The sequence below is a fragment of the Diplodia corticola genome (assembly GCF_001883845.1).
Source record: "Diplodia corticola strain CBS 112549 chromosome Unknown scaffold10, whole genome shotgun sequence".
Classification (NCBI taxonomy): domain Eukaryota; kingdom Fungi; phylum Ascomycota; class Dothideomycetes; order Botryosphaeriales; family Botryosphaeriaceae; genus Diplodia; species Diplodia corticola.
In genome coordinates, this window is record NW_017971489.1 from 595,528 (window position 1) to 610,054 (window position 14,527).

The window sequence follows — 14,527 nt, forward strand, 5'->3', positions numbered from 1 at the left end:
GGGGGGGTCCAGTACGTACCGACCCGGTTGTCTGGGCTGATCCATTGGCCCCGCGAGTCTGGGCCACGGTGCTTGATCGCTTCAAGACTGGCGTCGAGCTCTCGGGAGAGCTTGTCTCTGTCAATTCCAGAGGGCTCGCCCTGGTGGACGATACAGCTGATTCCGCACATAATGATAGGGAGCTCGACTGTAACAATGCCGTATGTCAAAAGGTTACACGACCGACAAGACTGTGCCTTTGGACTGGACTGATAGGTGGTAAGACTGTTGACACTCAGCAGATGAGCTGATGTTTGGATTCGACCTGCAGTGACGTAGGTGTATCTGTTAGTGTATTTCGAAAACGGCTCCATGAGGAAGGCACACCTTTCGCTCATGTAATGTGACCACATTCCTGAACTGCGAATATATCGAACTTAACAGACAAGTATACCATTGTTTTGGCTCTAGAACCATATAACACTTATTATGTGCAATATACGTCATCCTTTTAGATGTCTTCTAATTAGCCATATTAATTTGTTTGGAGAAAGAGACGACCACTACGTAGAAATCAGAAAGAGATTTGCTGAAGTATTATCAAAGTAACATGACCCTAAGAAAGTTAGTTACATATATGCGTGAGCCCATAAATGAGCTGGAAGTAGCTGTTGATTCCAGAAAAGGCAGCATTGTGGAAAGCTGCAGTGGTCTCGAGGCGGAAGCTAGGGTAGCTGACGTCATGCAGGCAATGGTGGGGAAGGCGTGACTTCGCGCCAAGTGCGGCGCGCCTCAACGCGTCTCCGTGACACCTCCGCATCTCATCTGGACATTCCCATCACGCGACATGAACACCGATGGCTACCGTCACGCAAAAGCCGTCGCGGACTGCAGCCTCCCGGCGCCGTTGTCGTCCGGCCGTGAAGGAGGTGGACCGGATGGAGGGAGAGTATGAAGGCAGCAGCGACCTAGAGGTCACCAATGTCGTCCGCAAGGAGGTGGACGTCGATTCTTATATTCAAAGTAAGCATCTGCCAACATTCTACTCGAATGAGCTCCGTGCATGTAGCTCACGTTCCGGCAAAGACGTCGTCGAAGAGCCAGACGATACTTCCGAGACCGCCGACGAAACCGACTATGCTGAAGATGAGGAGCGGGAATCGGAGCCACGGAGGCACAGCCAGCCGCAAAAAGTCGAGTTCTCCGACGATGACGATGCGGAAGCCGCCTACAATGCGTTCAAGAACCGAAAAGCAGTGAAGAGGAAGCGTGCTGTGGCCATCACACGAAAGGCCAAGGCTGCGGCTGCGAGCAAGTCGAGCATGGTTGGGCGCCGCGTTCGTCCCCGCAAGTCAGGAGGAGATGAAGACAAGCCTGGTCTGTACAGGAATAGAACGTTTGAGGGCACCTACGATGAGGATGCGGATGAGCTGATGGACGAGGTTCTCCCTGACTATATTAAGAAGAGGAAAAGCAAATTCGAGGATGCACGGGAAAGGTTAGGTGAAGCTGGACTTCTGATACCTCCAGACTTTGATGAGGTCGATTTCTCCGACGATGAGAGGTTGGAAAATCTCCGCGAGAAGCCATCTTTCCCCGACCGACAGCCTCTCCGGAAGTACGAGGACATCGTCATGCCGACAACGGCAGGCGTGATACCTGCATCACATGCTCAATGGCTTCGCGACTATCAAATCAAAGGGGTCGAGTTCCTGCACGAGAAGTTCGTTTATCAGCGGGGTGGGGTACTCGGCGATGATATGGGCCTGGGCAAGACCATTCAGGTCATCGCCTTTCTCACTGCCGCTTTTGGCAAGACGGCGGACGAGCGCGATCAGAAGCGTATGCGTAAGATGCGCCAATACGACCGAGACTATCCAAGGGCTCTTATCATCTGCCCAGGTACTCTTCTGGCGAACTGGAAGTCTGAACTCAACGATTGGGGCTGGTGGCACGTTTACACCTACCATGGCTCGCTTGCCGATAAGGACGCAGCATTGCGAGCCGCTACCAAAGGGCGTGCCGAGATCGTGCTGACGACATACACCACATATCGGAATAACAGAAGCGAGATCAACACCGTTGACTGGGACTGCGTGATTGCGGACGAATGCCACATTATCAAGACTCGAACGTCCGAGATCACCCAGGCCATGAACGAAATCAATTCTCTTTGCAGGATAGGTTTGACTGGAACAGCAATTCAAAACAACTATTACGAGTTATGGACGCTCCTCAACTGGACGAATCCCGGCAAATTTGGCGCGCTCGCAACTTGGAAGCATTGCATCAGCGATCCTCTCAAGATGGGCCAAGCCCATGATGCTACATATCAACAGCTTGCCAAAGCCAGGAAAACGGCCCAGTCTTTAGTCAACAACCTGCTCCCCCAGTTTTTCCTCCGTCGGATGAAGTCGCTGATTGCCCGTGAGCTTCCAAAGAAGAGTGATAGAGTTGGTAAGTCAAAGCTCGGCCTGGAGCCAGAGACAGTCCTGACAGCTTTACAGTATTCTGCCCCCTTACGAAATCGCAATCCGAAGCATATGAGAGTTATGTTAATGGCGATCTTGTTGACTACATCCGGCAGTCTACAGATCCTTGCGACTGCGGCGAGCCTAACAAAAAGCGAGGCTGGTGCTGTCATACTGAAATTCCCGGTCACGGCAAATGGCAGAATCATGTGTTTCCTTCTATTGCAACGCTACAAAAGCTCTCCAATCATCTAGCGCTCATCATCCCAAGCAGTGCCGATTCACAAGAGAAACAGGCTCGTGACCTCGATGATTTACAGATCGCCATGCCGGATCAGTGGAAAGACCTTTACCGTCAGCGAGACAGCATCATGAACTTTGCAAAGCAGGAATACTGTGGCAAATGGAAAGTCTTGAAGAGACTGCTCCAGTTTTGGCATTCGAACGGCGACAAAGTCCTGGTCTTCAGCCATAGCGTACGGCTCTTGCAGATGCTGCGGATGCTCTTCGCAAGCACGACGACCTACAATGTCAGTTACCTCGATGGTGGAATGAAGTACGAGGACCGCCAACGAACCGTCAACGACTTCAATGCCGACCCCGGACAGTTCGTGTTTCTCATCAGCACAAGAGCGGGTGGTGTGGGGTTGAACATTGCTTCGGCAAACAAAGTGGTGGTGTTCGACCCTAATTGGAACCCTGCGTATGACCTGCAAGCCCAGGATCGAGCCTACAGGATCGGACAAACCCGCGACGTTGAGGTCTTCCGTTTGATCAGTGCAGGGACTATCGAAGAGATAGTCTACGCACGTCAGATTTACAAACAGCAGCAAGCAAACATCGCGTACAATGCTTCGAACGAGAGGCGTTACTTCCGCGGGGTGCAAGACCAAAAGGAACAGAAGGGAGAAATCTTCGGACTGGCAAACCTCTTCTCCTACCAAAGCGACAACATCGTGCTTCGAGACATTATCTACAAGACGAATGTCGCAGAATCCAAGGCCGGTGTCACGGTAGTCGGCATGGACGAATACAGTCAAGACGATGACGACGATCCTCTGTCAGATTGCGACCGCGAAGACGCCGTAATGAGCCAAATATCGGACATGATCAAGAGCGGAAGCATCCATGAACTGACGAAGGATCTAAAATCCTCCCCGAAAAAGACGGATGCTGTCCAAGCGATCCTTGCAGGAGCTGGCGTGCAGTACATGCACGAAAACTCAGAGGTCATTGGCACTTCGAGAGTGGAAGCCCACCTCAGCAGAAGGGCGGCGGAGAACGAGAACGATGTTGACTACATCGACAAGCACGTCTTTGCGCCGAGTCAGGGTCAAAGCCAAGTGGTCGGGGATGAGATCGACCTCGACGGGGCCGCCAGCGATGAAGAGGCGCAGACGATCAGATACAAATACAGGCCCAGCGAAGAGGTGCGGATGCGTCAGCTCTGCACGATGGCAAAAGTGTTTGAGTTCGATGATGTCACGGAGTTTGCACTGGTGGTCGAGAGCTGGACGCAGGAGCAGAGGAGGAACTGCCTAGACAGTTTCTACCGTCTCAGGAGAAGGCAGCTCGGCTCGGGTGGGGAGGAAAAGGGGGGGAGGTGAGGGCGAGGTGTCCTTTTTCAGCGGTTGACACCCCTCGGCGACAGAATTTTGAGGTTGCAACAGGGCAGCTGGAGAACCGCGGCTGCGCTGGCCGCGATCTGCGGAAGCGAACGGCAGCCCCGAGCGCCCCAGTGGCGTTGGTTGCGGCGGAAGTTTCAGACGAAGACCAGCCAAAAGCTGCTGTTTGGACGTTTCCCGTCTGCGCCCACGCGGGAAAACAAGACGGGCTCGGCGCGGGGCTCAATCGGATGGCGGAAGGCGAATGCATCCGGAGAGGCAGAGCACATAGACGTATATTTGTACGCCCGGTGACGCAGATCATCCCCTATCCTGCTGATTCGTATCATGGGGCTCGGGCGGGCCGAGGGCGCTGCCGTGCAAATGGGCGGCGAAAAGCTGGAGGCTTACGTAGGGCGGCGGTCAGCCGCAGTAAGGTCGCGAAGAAGGGTCTGCTGACGGGGGCGGCTGCAGGGCGCGACTGGCCGGCTACAGGCGTGCGGCGCGAGGGGTGACAGCGCAGGACGGGACACTTAGGCAGCAGATTTCTTTGTTCGTTGGTGCTGGTTGGGTGTGGGTTGTTCACAAGCAATAAACATGGGCACTGGGCCAAAAAATACCCCGCCGGCTGCCGCTAACGAGCCCACTTGCGCCCACCCGCGTCATCCTCTACACTTGAAAGTCCTTCGTGGGCCCGCCCTGATGCCTGTCGCACAGCCTCTCGCACCCTAAACCTCCACACTCCCGCCGACGACCCTTCAATCCCCCACGAACCTCGCCACCATGGTGCTCGGTCACGGCCACCGCCGCCACTCCCTGTCGAGCAGCCGCTCATCCACCGACGACTTCCGCGACAACTCCACCGTCACCGGCGAAGACGAGACCATCGTCGACTCGGAGCAGAGCAATGGTACGTCGCGCCGTCTCTGAGAATCCCAGGCCTCAGCCGGCCATAGACTGATGGGGCCGCCTTCTGCAGTTCTCACCCACATCATCTCGCAGCTGCGGCCTGGCGCGGACCTCAGCCGGATCACCCTCCCAACATTCATTCTAGAGCCGCGGTCGATGTTAGAACGGATAACAAAGTGCGTCCATGGTTCCCTGCCTCTCCAAGGCGCTCGTGAAGGAGAAGAGGAGCTGACTTGGCCGCCCTGCGCAGCTTCATGGCCCATCCGGAGACCCTGCTCCCCATGCCGGACATCGAGGACCCAACAGAGAGATTTTTATCCGTGGTGAAGTTCTATCTCAGCGGATGGCACATCAAACCGCCGTATGTATGCTCTGCGCAACAAAGAAAATCGTTCGGCGCCCTTGATGCTAATCCCTAGACAGCGGTGTCAAGAAGCCCCTCAATCCGATCCTCGGCGAGACTTTCACCTGTTACTGGGATTATCCGGACAACACTAGAGGCTACTACATCTCCGAGCAGACCTCGCATCATCCCCCGAAGTCCAGCTATTTCTTCATGGCTCCCGAGCACCACATCCGCATCGACGGCGCCCTCAAGCCCCGCAGTAAATTCCTGGGCAACTCGGCGGCGAGCATGATGGAGGGTCTGGCCGTGATGACTTTCCTCAACCACAACGAGAGATAGTATGTATTGCTATGGCATGGCTGGGCTGGGATGCCTTCGCTAACCGGAGGTGTAGCTTCATCACGCAGCCCAACATGTACGCACGAGGAATCCTGTTCGGGAAGATGAAATACGAACTCGGCGACCACAGCTATGTGCGGTGCCCGGAACTTGGCTTGGAGGCCGATCTCGAATTCAAGACCAAGGGCTGGGTCGGGGGCACCTACAACGCCATCGGCGGATACATCAAAGATTCCAAGACGCAAAAGAACCTTTTTGAGCTTTCTGGGCTGTGGACCGGCGAGATGTGGGCCAAGAACCTTACGGTAGGTGGGAAATTGGCGGCGGAGGCTCCGCCCGCGCCAAAGAGTCGTGCTCTCCGCTAACGGCGTGTTCCAGACCGGAAAGAAGCAACTGCTGTTCGACGCGACGCACGCGAGGGAGACAGCGCCATCAGTCCGCCCTCTCAAGGAGCAAGAAGACCGTGAATCACAGAAGCTATGGCAGAAGGTTACTACGGCTATCAAGCAGAGGGATCAGATCGTAGCCACAGATGAAAAATCAAAGATTGAAGACATGCAGCGCGAAGAAGCAGCGAAGCGCGTGGACGACGGCGTCGAATGGCACCCTCGGTTATTCAGGCCGGTGCAGGGCGGGCCGGGAGGCTCGGAAGAGGGCATGGAGGATCTGGATTTCATCATTCGCACCAAGGTGTAAGTGGAGCGTGGTTCCCGCAGTCAGCCGACCGCCTCACCGGAAGGCTTCGGGGTCGGACGGAGATAAATGCTAATTCGCCGTGTTGCGTCGCAGCGACGGTGCTACGCCGGAGGAGCAGACGAAGCAGATTCTCAACATCGCCGCGATACTTCCTGGGCAGACGGTAGAGCGTAGGTTCTCGATACCTGGACGGAAGACCGAGTCCCAGCACCAGAACCAGACAGAAGACCTGATCGACTTTGGCCAGCATGACGCGTCGACGGCGAAGACCGGGCCCGGATCCCTCGAGCGCAAAGATTCCGACACGAACTCGGTCGATGAGTTTGTGGACGCCGAGTCGTGAGCGGGCACCTTCGACGATACATGCGCGGTCGTGGTTCGCAAAGATTCCCTTTTCCGGGCCTTTCAGGTAGACCTATCTCGGCCGCAGTGGGGTGGTGGGATGTTTGGTGGGCTGAAGGATCCAGCGAGACACAGGTATACTTATTTAACTTTGGTTTCCTATCTGTCTATTCGCCTGTTTTATACCGACAAGAATCGATTGACCCTCAACGGTTCAATTTCAAGGGAATTTTTTGTTTCGTTACTTCCGCGAGTCGAAGAGCGTGCGCGGAAGGGATGATATGCATGTTTTGACAGCGGTTTTTTGCAAAAGGGGGGTGCTAAAAGAAAGGCGTAATTGATTCGTCGAATTGTCTTTCGCGTTTAACGTTTGTCTATCCGTCTTGTTTTCCATGGCCGAATCTGATCTTTCTATACGCTCTATATGTCCGTTTCCCTTCTCAATCCCTCTAATAGCCCAAGTCTCGGACCCCGTCTCCGAGAATACCGGAACCAGCAACAACATCCATCTCCTCTCAAGCCAAATACACGTATATACCTTAAACCTGCAAACATAGCGGGCCAGAGAAGACCCGAGCCCTCTCACGCGGACTCAGCAAGCGTCCCGACGCAGATGTCCTTCCCTCCCCTTTTCCCCTAATGCTTGTGATGACCCTTCTCGTCCTGCACGGGCAGCGCCATGCCCAGCAGGAAGGCCGGCTCGTCGACGCTGTGGTGCTGGTAGCTCAGCACGCCGACGCCGCCGGGCTCGAGCATCATGCTCAGCGGGAACTCCATGGGATACTGCAGCCAGCGCTTGGTGAAGGCGCGCAGCAAGTGGCCGTGGGCGACGAGCACGACGTCGGCAGGCGTCTCGCCGCCGCGCATGCACGGCGCCTGCAGCGCGCGGATCTCGGCGATCAGCGCGTCCAGCCGCGCCGTCACCTCGGCCGCGCTCTCGCCGCCCTCGCACCCGTCGCGCCAAATGTCCCACGGGCGGCCGGCGTCGGCATCGAGCCCCTTCGCCGCGCGCCGCGCCCGGATCTCCGCCGTGAGCAGCCCTTCGTACTCGCCGTAGTCCCACTCGGCGAGCGCGGCCGTCGTCGTGACGCGCGCCGCCGCGTGCAGGTCCGCCTGCGAGTGCGCGGGGAAGAGCAGCTCGAAGGTGCGCTGCGCCCGCGTGCGCGGCGACACGTAGACGCGCGCGAGCCTCGCGGGGTCGATCAGCTTGCCCGCGCCGACGAGCGCGCGCCCGCTGCCCAGCACTTGCTGCTCGCCCTTGGGCGTGAGCGGGAGGTCGGTGACGCCCGTGTAGCGGCCGTTGATGGTCCATTCGGTTTCGCCTGTGGGGGTTTCGCGCGCCGGAGCGGTGGTGTGAGTACGAGTGTGAGGGGGAGGGTGAGGGGGAGGTGGTTGGGGGGTGTGGGATTCTTTTTCTCCTCCCTTCTTGCTTGTTTGTGTACATGATGTGATGTGATGTGGTGCGCGAGGGTTTCGTTCAATCAGGCGTTGCGTCTGCTGGGGGGGGCGGGAGGGAGGGAGGGAGGGAGGGGAGATGTGTAGATGTCATGGTTCTGGCTCTGCGGTGGTTCCATGTTTGCAGATGCTACGGGCGGTGCTTGGTATGTCGAAGGGCGTTGAATGTGGGAGTGGTTGCGGTGGTGCTTGCGTCGTCGGGCGGGGGGCGGAGAAGAGCGGAAAAACGGAACGTACCATGGCGGGCGAGGTAGACGCGCGGAGTTCCTGCGTCCTTGTCCGACATTGTTTTTGCGAGTTTCCGACGGGCTGGTTGTTGGGACAATCGGATCTCCGTGTTCGATGGGACGGAGAAAACTACTGCACGGGAGAGGTGATGATGTGAGGGCGGGCTTGTTAGGGCTGCTGCTGCCCGCTGCCCCACCGAACGGACCGCTGCAGAAACGAGTCAAGAGTCGGCCACTCTGTCAGGCACGATTGACAGCCTGGCCCACGTCAGCGGCTTCATGGCCCGGCGCGCCGTCCCCGCATTCTGGGCACATCACAGCGCTCGCCACTGATTCACGTCGCCATGTTTGTTGCCACTGCAGCTCTGGAGCCAAAACTTCATTATCTGCAAACTAGAGCTATATGGGATATCTGCGAAATCAAGAGAAAGAGCGCAACACGGCCCGGTCGGCAAGCTGCTTCCGCGCCTCCTCGGCCAACCGTCGTGGGGCGCGTACAGCGAAGCGCGCCTCGTCGCCGCCGTCCGTCCACGTGTCGTAGATCTCGTCCCGGTAAGTGTCGGAGCGCGTGACGGGCACCTTGCCGGCTAGAATGCGCTCGAACAGGTCGCGGACAGCGTCCAGCATCTCCTCGGCCTCGGCACGCACGGTACAGTGGCCGCAGCACAGCTTGACGCGGCGATGGACGCCGCAGAAGTCGTGGTTGTAGTAGTTGAGCGAGTCGGCCAGCATGTACTCGTTCTCGCGGCGCACGAAGCGCAGCATCTTGCGCAGCGAGGCCATGAAGTCGGCCCAGTCGCCCTCCTTGGGGAAGACGATGGCCATGCCGTCGGGCCCGCGCTCGTAGAACGAGTCGCCGACGTAGAGATAGCGCTCGTCGTGGTCGTACCAGGCCAACTCGTCGGGCGTGTGGCCGGGCGTGTGCAGCACCGTCACGTCGACCTTCTGGCCGTCGTGCATCAGCGCCTCGCCGTCCCTGGCCCAGCGCGAGACGCGGTACTTGGGCGCCTTGAGCCCGTAGAAGCTGCACAGCGAGTGCTCGTCCAGGTGCTGGGTGACGAAGGACTCGCAATGGCTCGAGGCGACGACGGTGCATGCGGCCAGCGGCTTGGAGGCGGCGTCGGAGCCCCGCATGGTCCGGGCCAAGGCCAGCGACTCGGAGAGGGGAATGGTGGGGAACTGTTCGATGCCGCCGATGTGGTCGTAGTGGCAATGCGTCACCAGCACCATGTACTGGCGCTCCGGATGGCCATACTGATCGCGCGGATTCAGCGGGCGGGCGTCGTTGGCGGCGACGGGGAACTCCTCCAGGAAGGTGCGCAGCTTGGAGAGCTGCACGGTCGAGTCGCGCGGCGAGTTGCAGCCCGTATCGGACAGGATCAGGAGGGGCAGGCGCGGGTGCAGCTTGGCGTAGACGAAGGGATGCTCGTCGAAGCTGTCATCTTCCTGGATGAGAAAGGTGGTCCGGTTCAGACGGGAGGCAGCGAACGAGGTCGACGGCGCTGGGGACGGCTTGCTGGACATCAGTACAACAAGGGAAAAGAAAGGAGGGAGGCATGATGGTTTATGAGCACCCCGCGCTCGCCGTTATTTCTGCGGTGGTTTTATTTGACCGAGCTGCTCGTCTTGCTGAACAGATCAATGGTCCGCTTAGCGACCGCTGGGGGGAAGGCGGGACGAGGCGAGTTTGGGGGCCAAACGCCCCCCGAGCCCTCGAGCCCTCGAGCCCTCGTCGTGACAACCGCCTGCCGATCGCTCCGACTCTTGCTCCCTCCCACGCTCCTGTGCTCCCGACGACCTGGTCTCCCTCGCGCCCGCCAGACGCATGTGCGGCCGACATGCAACCGAGAGGTGGGCACTGGGTAGCTCACGCCTGCCCCAGCCTGCCTGTGTCTCGGAGCTCGCGTGCGTGTCCAGGTTTCCAGGTTTCCAGGGTCCAGGTGAAGATCTGATCAGTCCTCACTGACGCGATGGCCGTCGCGGCTGCGTCTTTATTCGGCTCGGCGAGACACAAGCTCCATATCTTTGACGTAAGCTCCCATCTCGTCGCTCATAAGCAAGGCTTGCTAATCCCCCAAGCCCGGCCCGCCACTCGGGATCTCGATGACTCGTATTGCGATCCTCGTCGCCATTGGCCTTGCCCGCCCTTGTTGCGCACGTCCGTGTCAGCTCAGCCTTACGCCTCGAGCATGCTAGGAACGACCACGCGCCTCTCGCTCCGGCCCTTCCTGCATGCCTCGCGCCTTGCTTCTGTTCCGAGCAAAGGATGACATCCCTCTTGGAGCCGCTCCCTTCCGCCAGGCCCCCATCATCCCGCTATCAGCGCCCCTGTCCCTCGCGGTCAAAGATCCTGCGTCTTCCGGTCGAGTAACACAGCCGCACGCGGTTTGAAAGGTCTCAGCCTCGTGCCCAGTTCCCCAATCTCGCAGCCAGCCCAGCGGTAGAACCGGCGTATTAGCGTCCTGGAACAAGACCACAGTTCTCGCCTTGCCCGATTTCGAACCTCGTCCCCACATTTTTACTGGGGAAAAGCAACAGGATCTTCATCGCTTAGCTCTTCCGAACGCCATGGCCATGGCCTTTTCAGCTGTGCAAACTGCTGCTCCCGGCATACGGACTCGACATGGTTGCCCGATCGTTTTCGGGCGGTCTTATTGCTTTTTCTGTCGTTCCGTCAGCCCACGCTCCAATGTGAACTTTGCGTCAGCACAGCTGCCATTAGGCGCGTACTTCTCTGGGCCGCTCAAGCGCCTGTTAAGTGTCTTATTGATCAACTTTGTCGTTGGGACGAAGAGAGTAGAAGAAAACTTTGACTCACAAAGTATCGCTGCATCCAGACACATCTGAGATGGTGAGCTCTTTTCTGCAACAGCGAGCCTCATCCTAAGTTCGTTCGTACTCATCAGCGTCAGCTCGTTGATTGTCTGACCGTACAGCCCCGCTCCAGGAATGCTCCACCGCCACTTAGTATTGGACCTGTGCCTTCTGGACAAGGGTTAAATCTATCTCAGTGGCCAGACGCATGTGAAGTCTCAAGAGGCACACGCAATAGGCTACAGCATCTCTCTGCCAGTGAAGCTCACTGGGACGCCTACAATGCCGTGTGACAGGAAATGCTTGTCAATGGCGCGGGTCATGTCAGCAAGGTGCAGCTGTTGAGATAATTCGTTTACCCAAGACCAGTATTTCTAGCGCTCAACGCTCCCTCTCCTGGATAATCGGGCGTCTCATCCAACTCTTTCTCCCGCAATCTTGCTCATCCTCACGCAATGGGCTTCTTCAAAAATTGCTGGGACCTGCTTCTGCATCTTCCATACTTCTCTCCCCTGGGCGGTGGCTTTGACCGGGATGGCTCACAGCTTCCGCTCTCCTCCGACCCCAGTGGCGGCGTAGTCATACGCCCACAAAATGCTTCACCTGGCTTCACCTGCTCGTACCCGAGCTTAGATGGCTGGGAGAGCTGCAATACCCCTAACGACAGAGGCTGTTGGCTGAGAGACACCAAAGCGAGACAGCCTTATTTCTCCCAGTACGACCTTCACACAGACTGTAGGTTTTGCCTTCCACCTCTCTGTGGTTGGCTTTTAAAATTAATTACTCGTAGACGAGACCATCTGGCCAAAGGGCGTGACCAGGGAGGTGGGTTCTGCATGACACGTACCTCTACGATGCTTGCTGATTGTAGCAGTACTGGATCAACCTCAAAGACCAAGTGGTGAGTTCCCGCGGATAGGGCCCCCTTATGCTACCTTTGACTCACGCGTGCAGCTCGTCCCCGATGGATATTCTAAGCCATATGGCAAAGTTGTCAATGATACATATCCCGGTCCCCTGATCGAGGCTTGCTGGGGTGATGAAGTTGTTGTCCACGTGACGAACTATCTCCAGACGAACGGCTCTACGTAAACGCGCCCACTTTTGGTGTGCTCTGGACCATGACTGACACCAGAACAGGATCCACTGGCATGGTGTAAGACAACAGTACAGCAACGAGATGGACGGAGTGAACGGTCGGTATCCTTCGACTTGGTTCACGTGGATAAAATATCTGATCTTGACCAGGAGTAACACAATGTCCCATTGCTTACGGCGAGACCTTCACCTATCGCTTCAGGGCACAACAGTATGGAACTTCGTGTAAGTAATCTCGTTGCATAATCACGGGCAAACGCTGACAGCCAAAGGGTACCATTCGCACTACTCGCTCCAATATCCCGACGGTGTAGCCGGGCCCCTTGTCTTCCACGGTCCTACGTCAGCCGATTGGGACGAAGAATGGGAAGTCCCCCTGATGATGACGGACTGGGTACACGACTCGGCCTTCGGTATCTTCTCCACCATGGAACTCCAGGGTAAGCCTCCAGTCGGCGATAGCATACTGCTGAATGGACATGGCCACTATGATTGCTCCTTATCCGACGATCAATCCCGATGTGCCCCGGGTTATGCATCTTACTACAACCGAACCTTCCAGAAGGGTAAAAGGTATCTGATACGGCTGATCAACTCCTCTGTCAACGCTGCGTTCATCTTCAGCATAGATGGACACAACATGACGGTTATATCTACGGACTTTGTACCCATTAAGCCCTATAACACGACTGCAGTTCTTGTCAATATAGGTATGCATGACTGTTCATGATAGATTCCTCGAGTTTGGTGAAACCACTAACATGGTGTAGGCCAGCGCTACAATATTATTGTCGAAGCAAATGCTGATCCAGGAGATTATTGGATCCGTACTGAGATCCCTGGAGGAGACGCAGGCTGCGGAAAGGTCACCGACAAGCACGGAAATGTCACGGGCATCCTTCGCTATGACGCCAGCAGCACTGCGTTACCTACTTCATCCCAAAACGTGTATGAGTCCGATTGTCACGACGAGCCGAAAGAGAGCCTGCGCCCGATTCTCCCCTGGATGGTTGACCCGCACCCGCAAAACGACGTGCATAATAATACATATGAAGTCGGAATTAGTGAGGTCCAATTCCACAACGCTTTCCGCTGGGATCTGACCGACACGCCCATGTGGCTTGATTTCTCAAACCCCACGATCCTGAATCTGGAGAACACAGATTGGAATCCGGAATACGCTGTCATAAACTGTTCGTGTCCCGTTCATCTTCCCGTCTATCCTTCTCCGCTTGCGGCCCAAGACAGTTTCTAACCAATTTTGAATGAATCAGACAACTACAATCGCGGCTTCGTCTATCTCGTCATCACGGGTAACCTGGAGCGTCTGGGTGCCAACAAGACCGAAGTCCCTGCTGGTCACCCGATCCACGTGCACGGGCACGACTTCGCCATACTGGCGCAAGAGAACCGCACGTATGATGAGATCCGCGACCCTCTCGAAACGTTCAACCTCAACAACCCTCCGCGCCGCGACGTCGTGTTCCTGCCGTCCAACGGCTTCGTGGCGCTGGCGTTCAAGCCGGACAACCCCGGTATCTGGCTGGTGCACTGCCACATCGCCTGGCATGCTAGTTCTGGTGAGCACCCACTCTCTTTTCATCTCCTCCTTGCTTTTACTCCGAGAGGGAGGCAATGATACTCCCTTTCTGTTCGAAAGTTGCTCTGAACTGATTCATTCTTTCCTTACGTGCAGGTCTCGCTTTGCAGATTTTGGAGAGGCAACCGGACATCCTCGACTCCATTGGGACTTTGGAAGCTACCAACAAGACATGTGATGGTTGGGACGCATATGTGAAGGCACATCCGATCGATCAGGATGATAGCGGTATTTGAGCCGGATGGTCCGCTTCGTTTCCTTTTCTCTCCCTTTTCCAAATCCCCTTTTCCCTTGATATTTGGTTGTGGAAGTGTACTCCGATGATCCTCTGAGGTGGTTCCTCCCCTAGAGCCCGACTCGTTCTCACCTCATTTCCTTAATGGCGCTTTCTCTGTCATTAGTGCAGTTCCCCCAGCTCTCCGAGTCTGACCTCATCACTCCTTCCCCTCCCCTGGATCAAATGCCCGAGACAACACACAAGAGATCAAGTCGTCATTTATACATACATAGTGTAGAAATTATGCACTAAAGAATACCTCCCGTTGCCACACATACGCAGCAAAGGATTCGTTTTTTTTTTCTTTCTTCCCCACCACTTTCCCGCCCTTCCCCGCCCCCTCCACATATCACACTGCCTCATCCCCCCC

General features: G+C 56.5%; 6 protein-coding genes across 6 annotated transcripts in view; 3 read left to right on the forward strand and 3 right to left on the reverse strand.

Moving 5' to 3' along the window:
• Positions 1-170, reverse strand: part of BKCO1_10000177 (asparagine synthase) — a gene marked incomplete at both ends in the record, with an annotated part of 2,477 nt that extends 2,307 nt beyond the window's left edge. Inside the window, one exon of the mRNA XM_020269363.1 lies at positions 20-170. Within this exon, the coding sequence (XP_020132999.1) occupies positions 20-170 (151 nt within the window). The remainder of the gene's footprint in view (positions 1-19) is intronic.
• Positions 171-836: 666 nt separating this feature from the next.
• On the forward strand, positions 837-4,057 carry BKCO1_10000178 (dna excision repair protein; the record flags this gene model as incomplete). Its single annotated transcript, XM_020269364.1, has 2 exons — positions 837-2,436; positions 2,487-4,057. 2 exons carry the CDS (start codon positions 837-839, stop codon positions 4,055-4,057), a joined length of 3,171 nt encoding a protein of 1,056 aa, XP_020132998.1.
• A 780-nt stretch (positions 4,058-4,837) lies between these two features.
• Positions 4,838-6,687, forward strand: BKCO1_10000179 (oxysterol binding protein; the record flags this gene model as incomplete). Its single annotated transcript, XM_020269365.1, has 7 exons — positions 4,838-4,964; positions 5,034-5,139; positions 5,214-5,324; positions 5,387-5,647; positions 5,704-5,953; positions 6,027-6,340; positions 6,438-6,687. The coding sequence occupies 7 exons, from the start codon at positions 4,838-4,840 to the stop codon at positions 6,685-6,687; spliced, it is 1,419 nt and encodes a 472-aa protein (XP_020132997.1).
• A 635-nt stretch (positions 6,688-7,322) lies between these two features.
• BKCO1_10000180 (phosphoglycerate mutase family protein) lies at positions 7,323-8,381 on the reverse strand (the record flags this gene model as incomplete). The annotated part of the gene is made up of 2 exons (XM_020269367.1): positions 7,323-8,183; positions 8,379-8,381. The coding sequence occupies 2 exons, from the start codon at positions 8,379-8,381 to the stop codon at positions 7,323-7,325; spliced, it is 864 nt and encodes a 287-aa protein (XP_020133017.1).
• Positions 8,382-8,788: 407 nt separating this feature from the next.
• On the reverse strand, positions 8,789-9,892 carry BKCO1_10000181 (metallo-hydrolase oxidoreductase; the record flags this gene model as incomplete). Its single annotated transcript, XM_020269368.1, has 1 exon — positions 8,789-9,892. One exon carries the CDS (start codon positions 9,890-9,892, stop codon positions 8,789-8,791), a length of 1,104 nt encoding a protein of 367 aa, XP_020133018.1.
• Positions 9,893-11,637: 1,745 nt separating this feature from the next.
• On the forward strand, positions 11,638-14,116 carry BKCO1_10000182 (multicopper oxidase; the record flags this gene model as incomplete). The annotated part of the gene is made up of 10 exons (XM_020269369.1): positions 11,638-11,917; positions 11,973-12,007; positions 12,057-12,083; positions 12,137-12,270; positions 12,323-12,378; positions 12,431-12,505; positions 12,553-12,990; positions 13,051-13,473; positions 13,555-13,860; positions 13,977-14,116. The coding sequence occupies 10 exons, from the start codon at positions 11,638-11,640 to the stop codon at positions 14,114-14,116; spliced, it is 1,914 nt and encodes a 637-aa protein (XP_020133016.1).
• Positions 14,117-14,527: the final 411 nt, after the last annotated feature.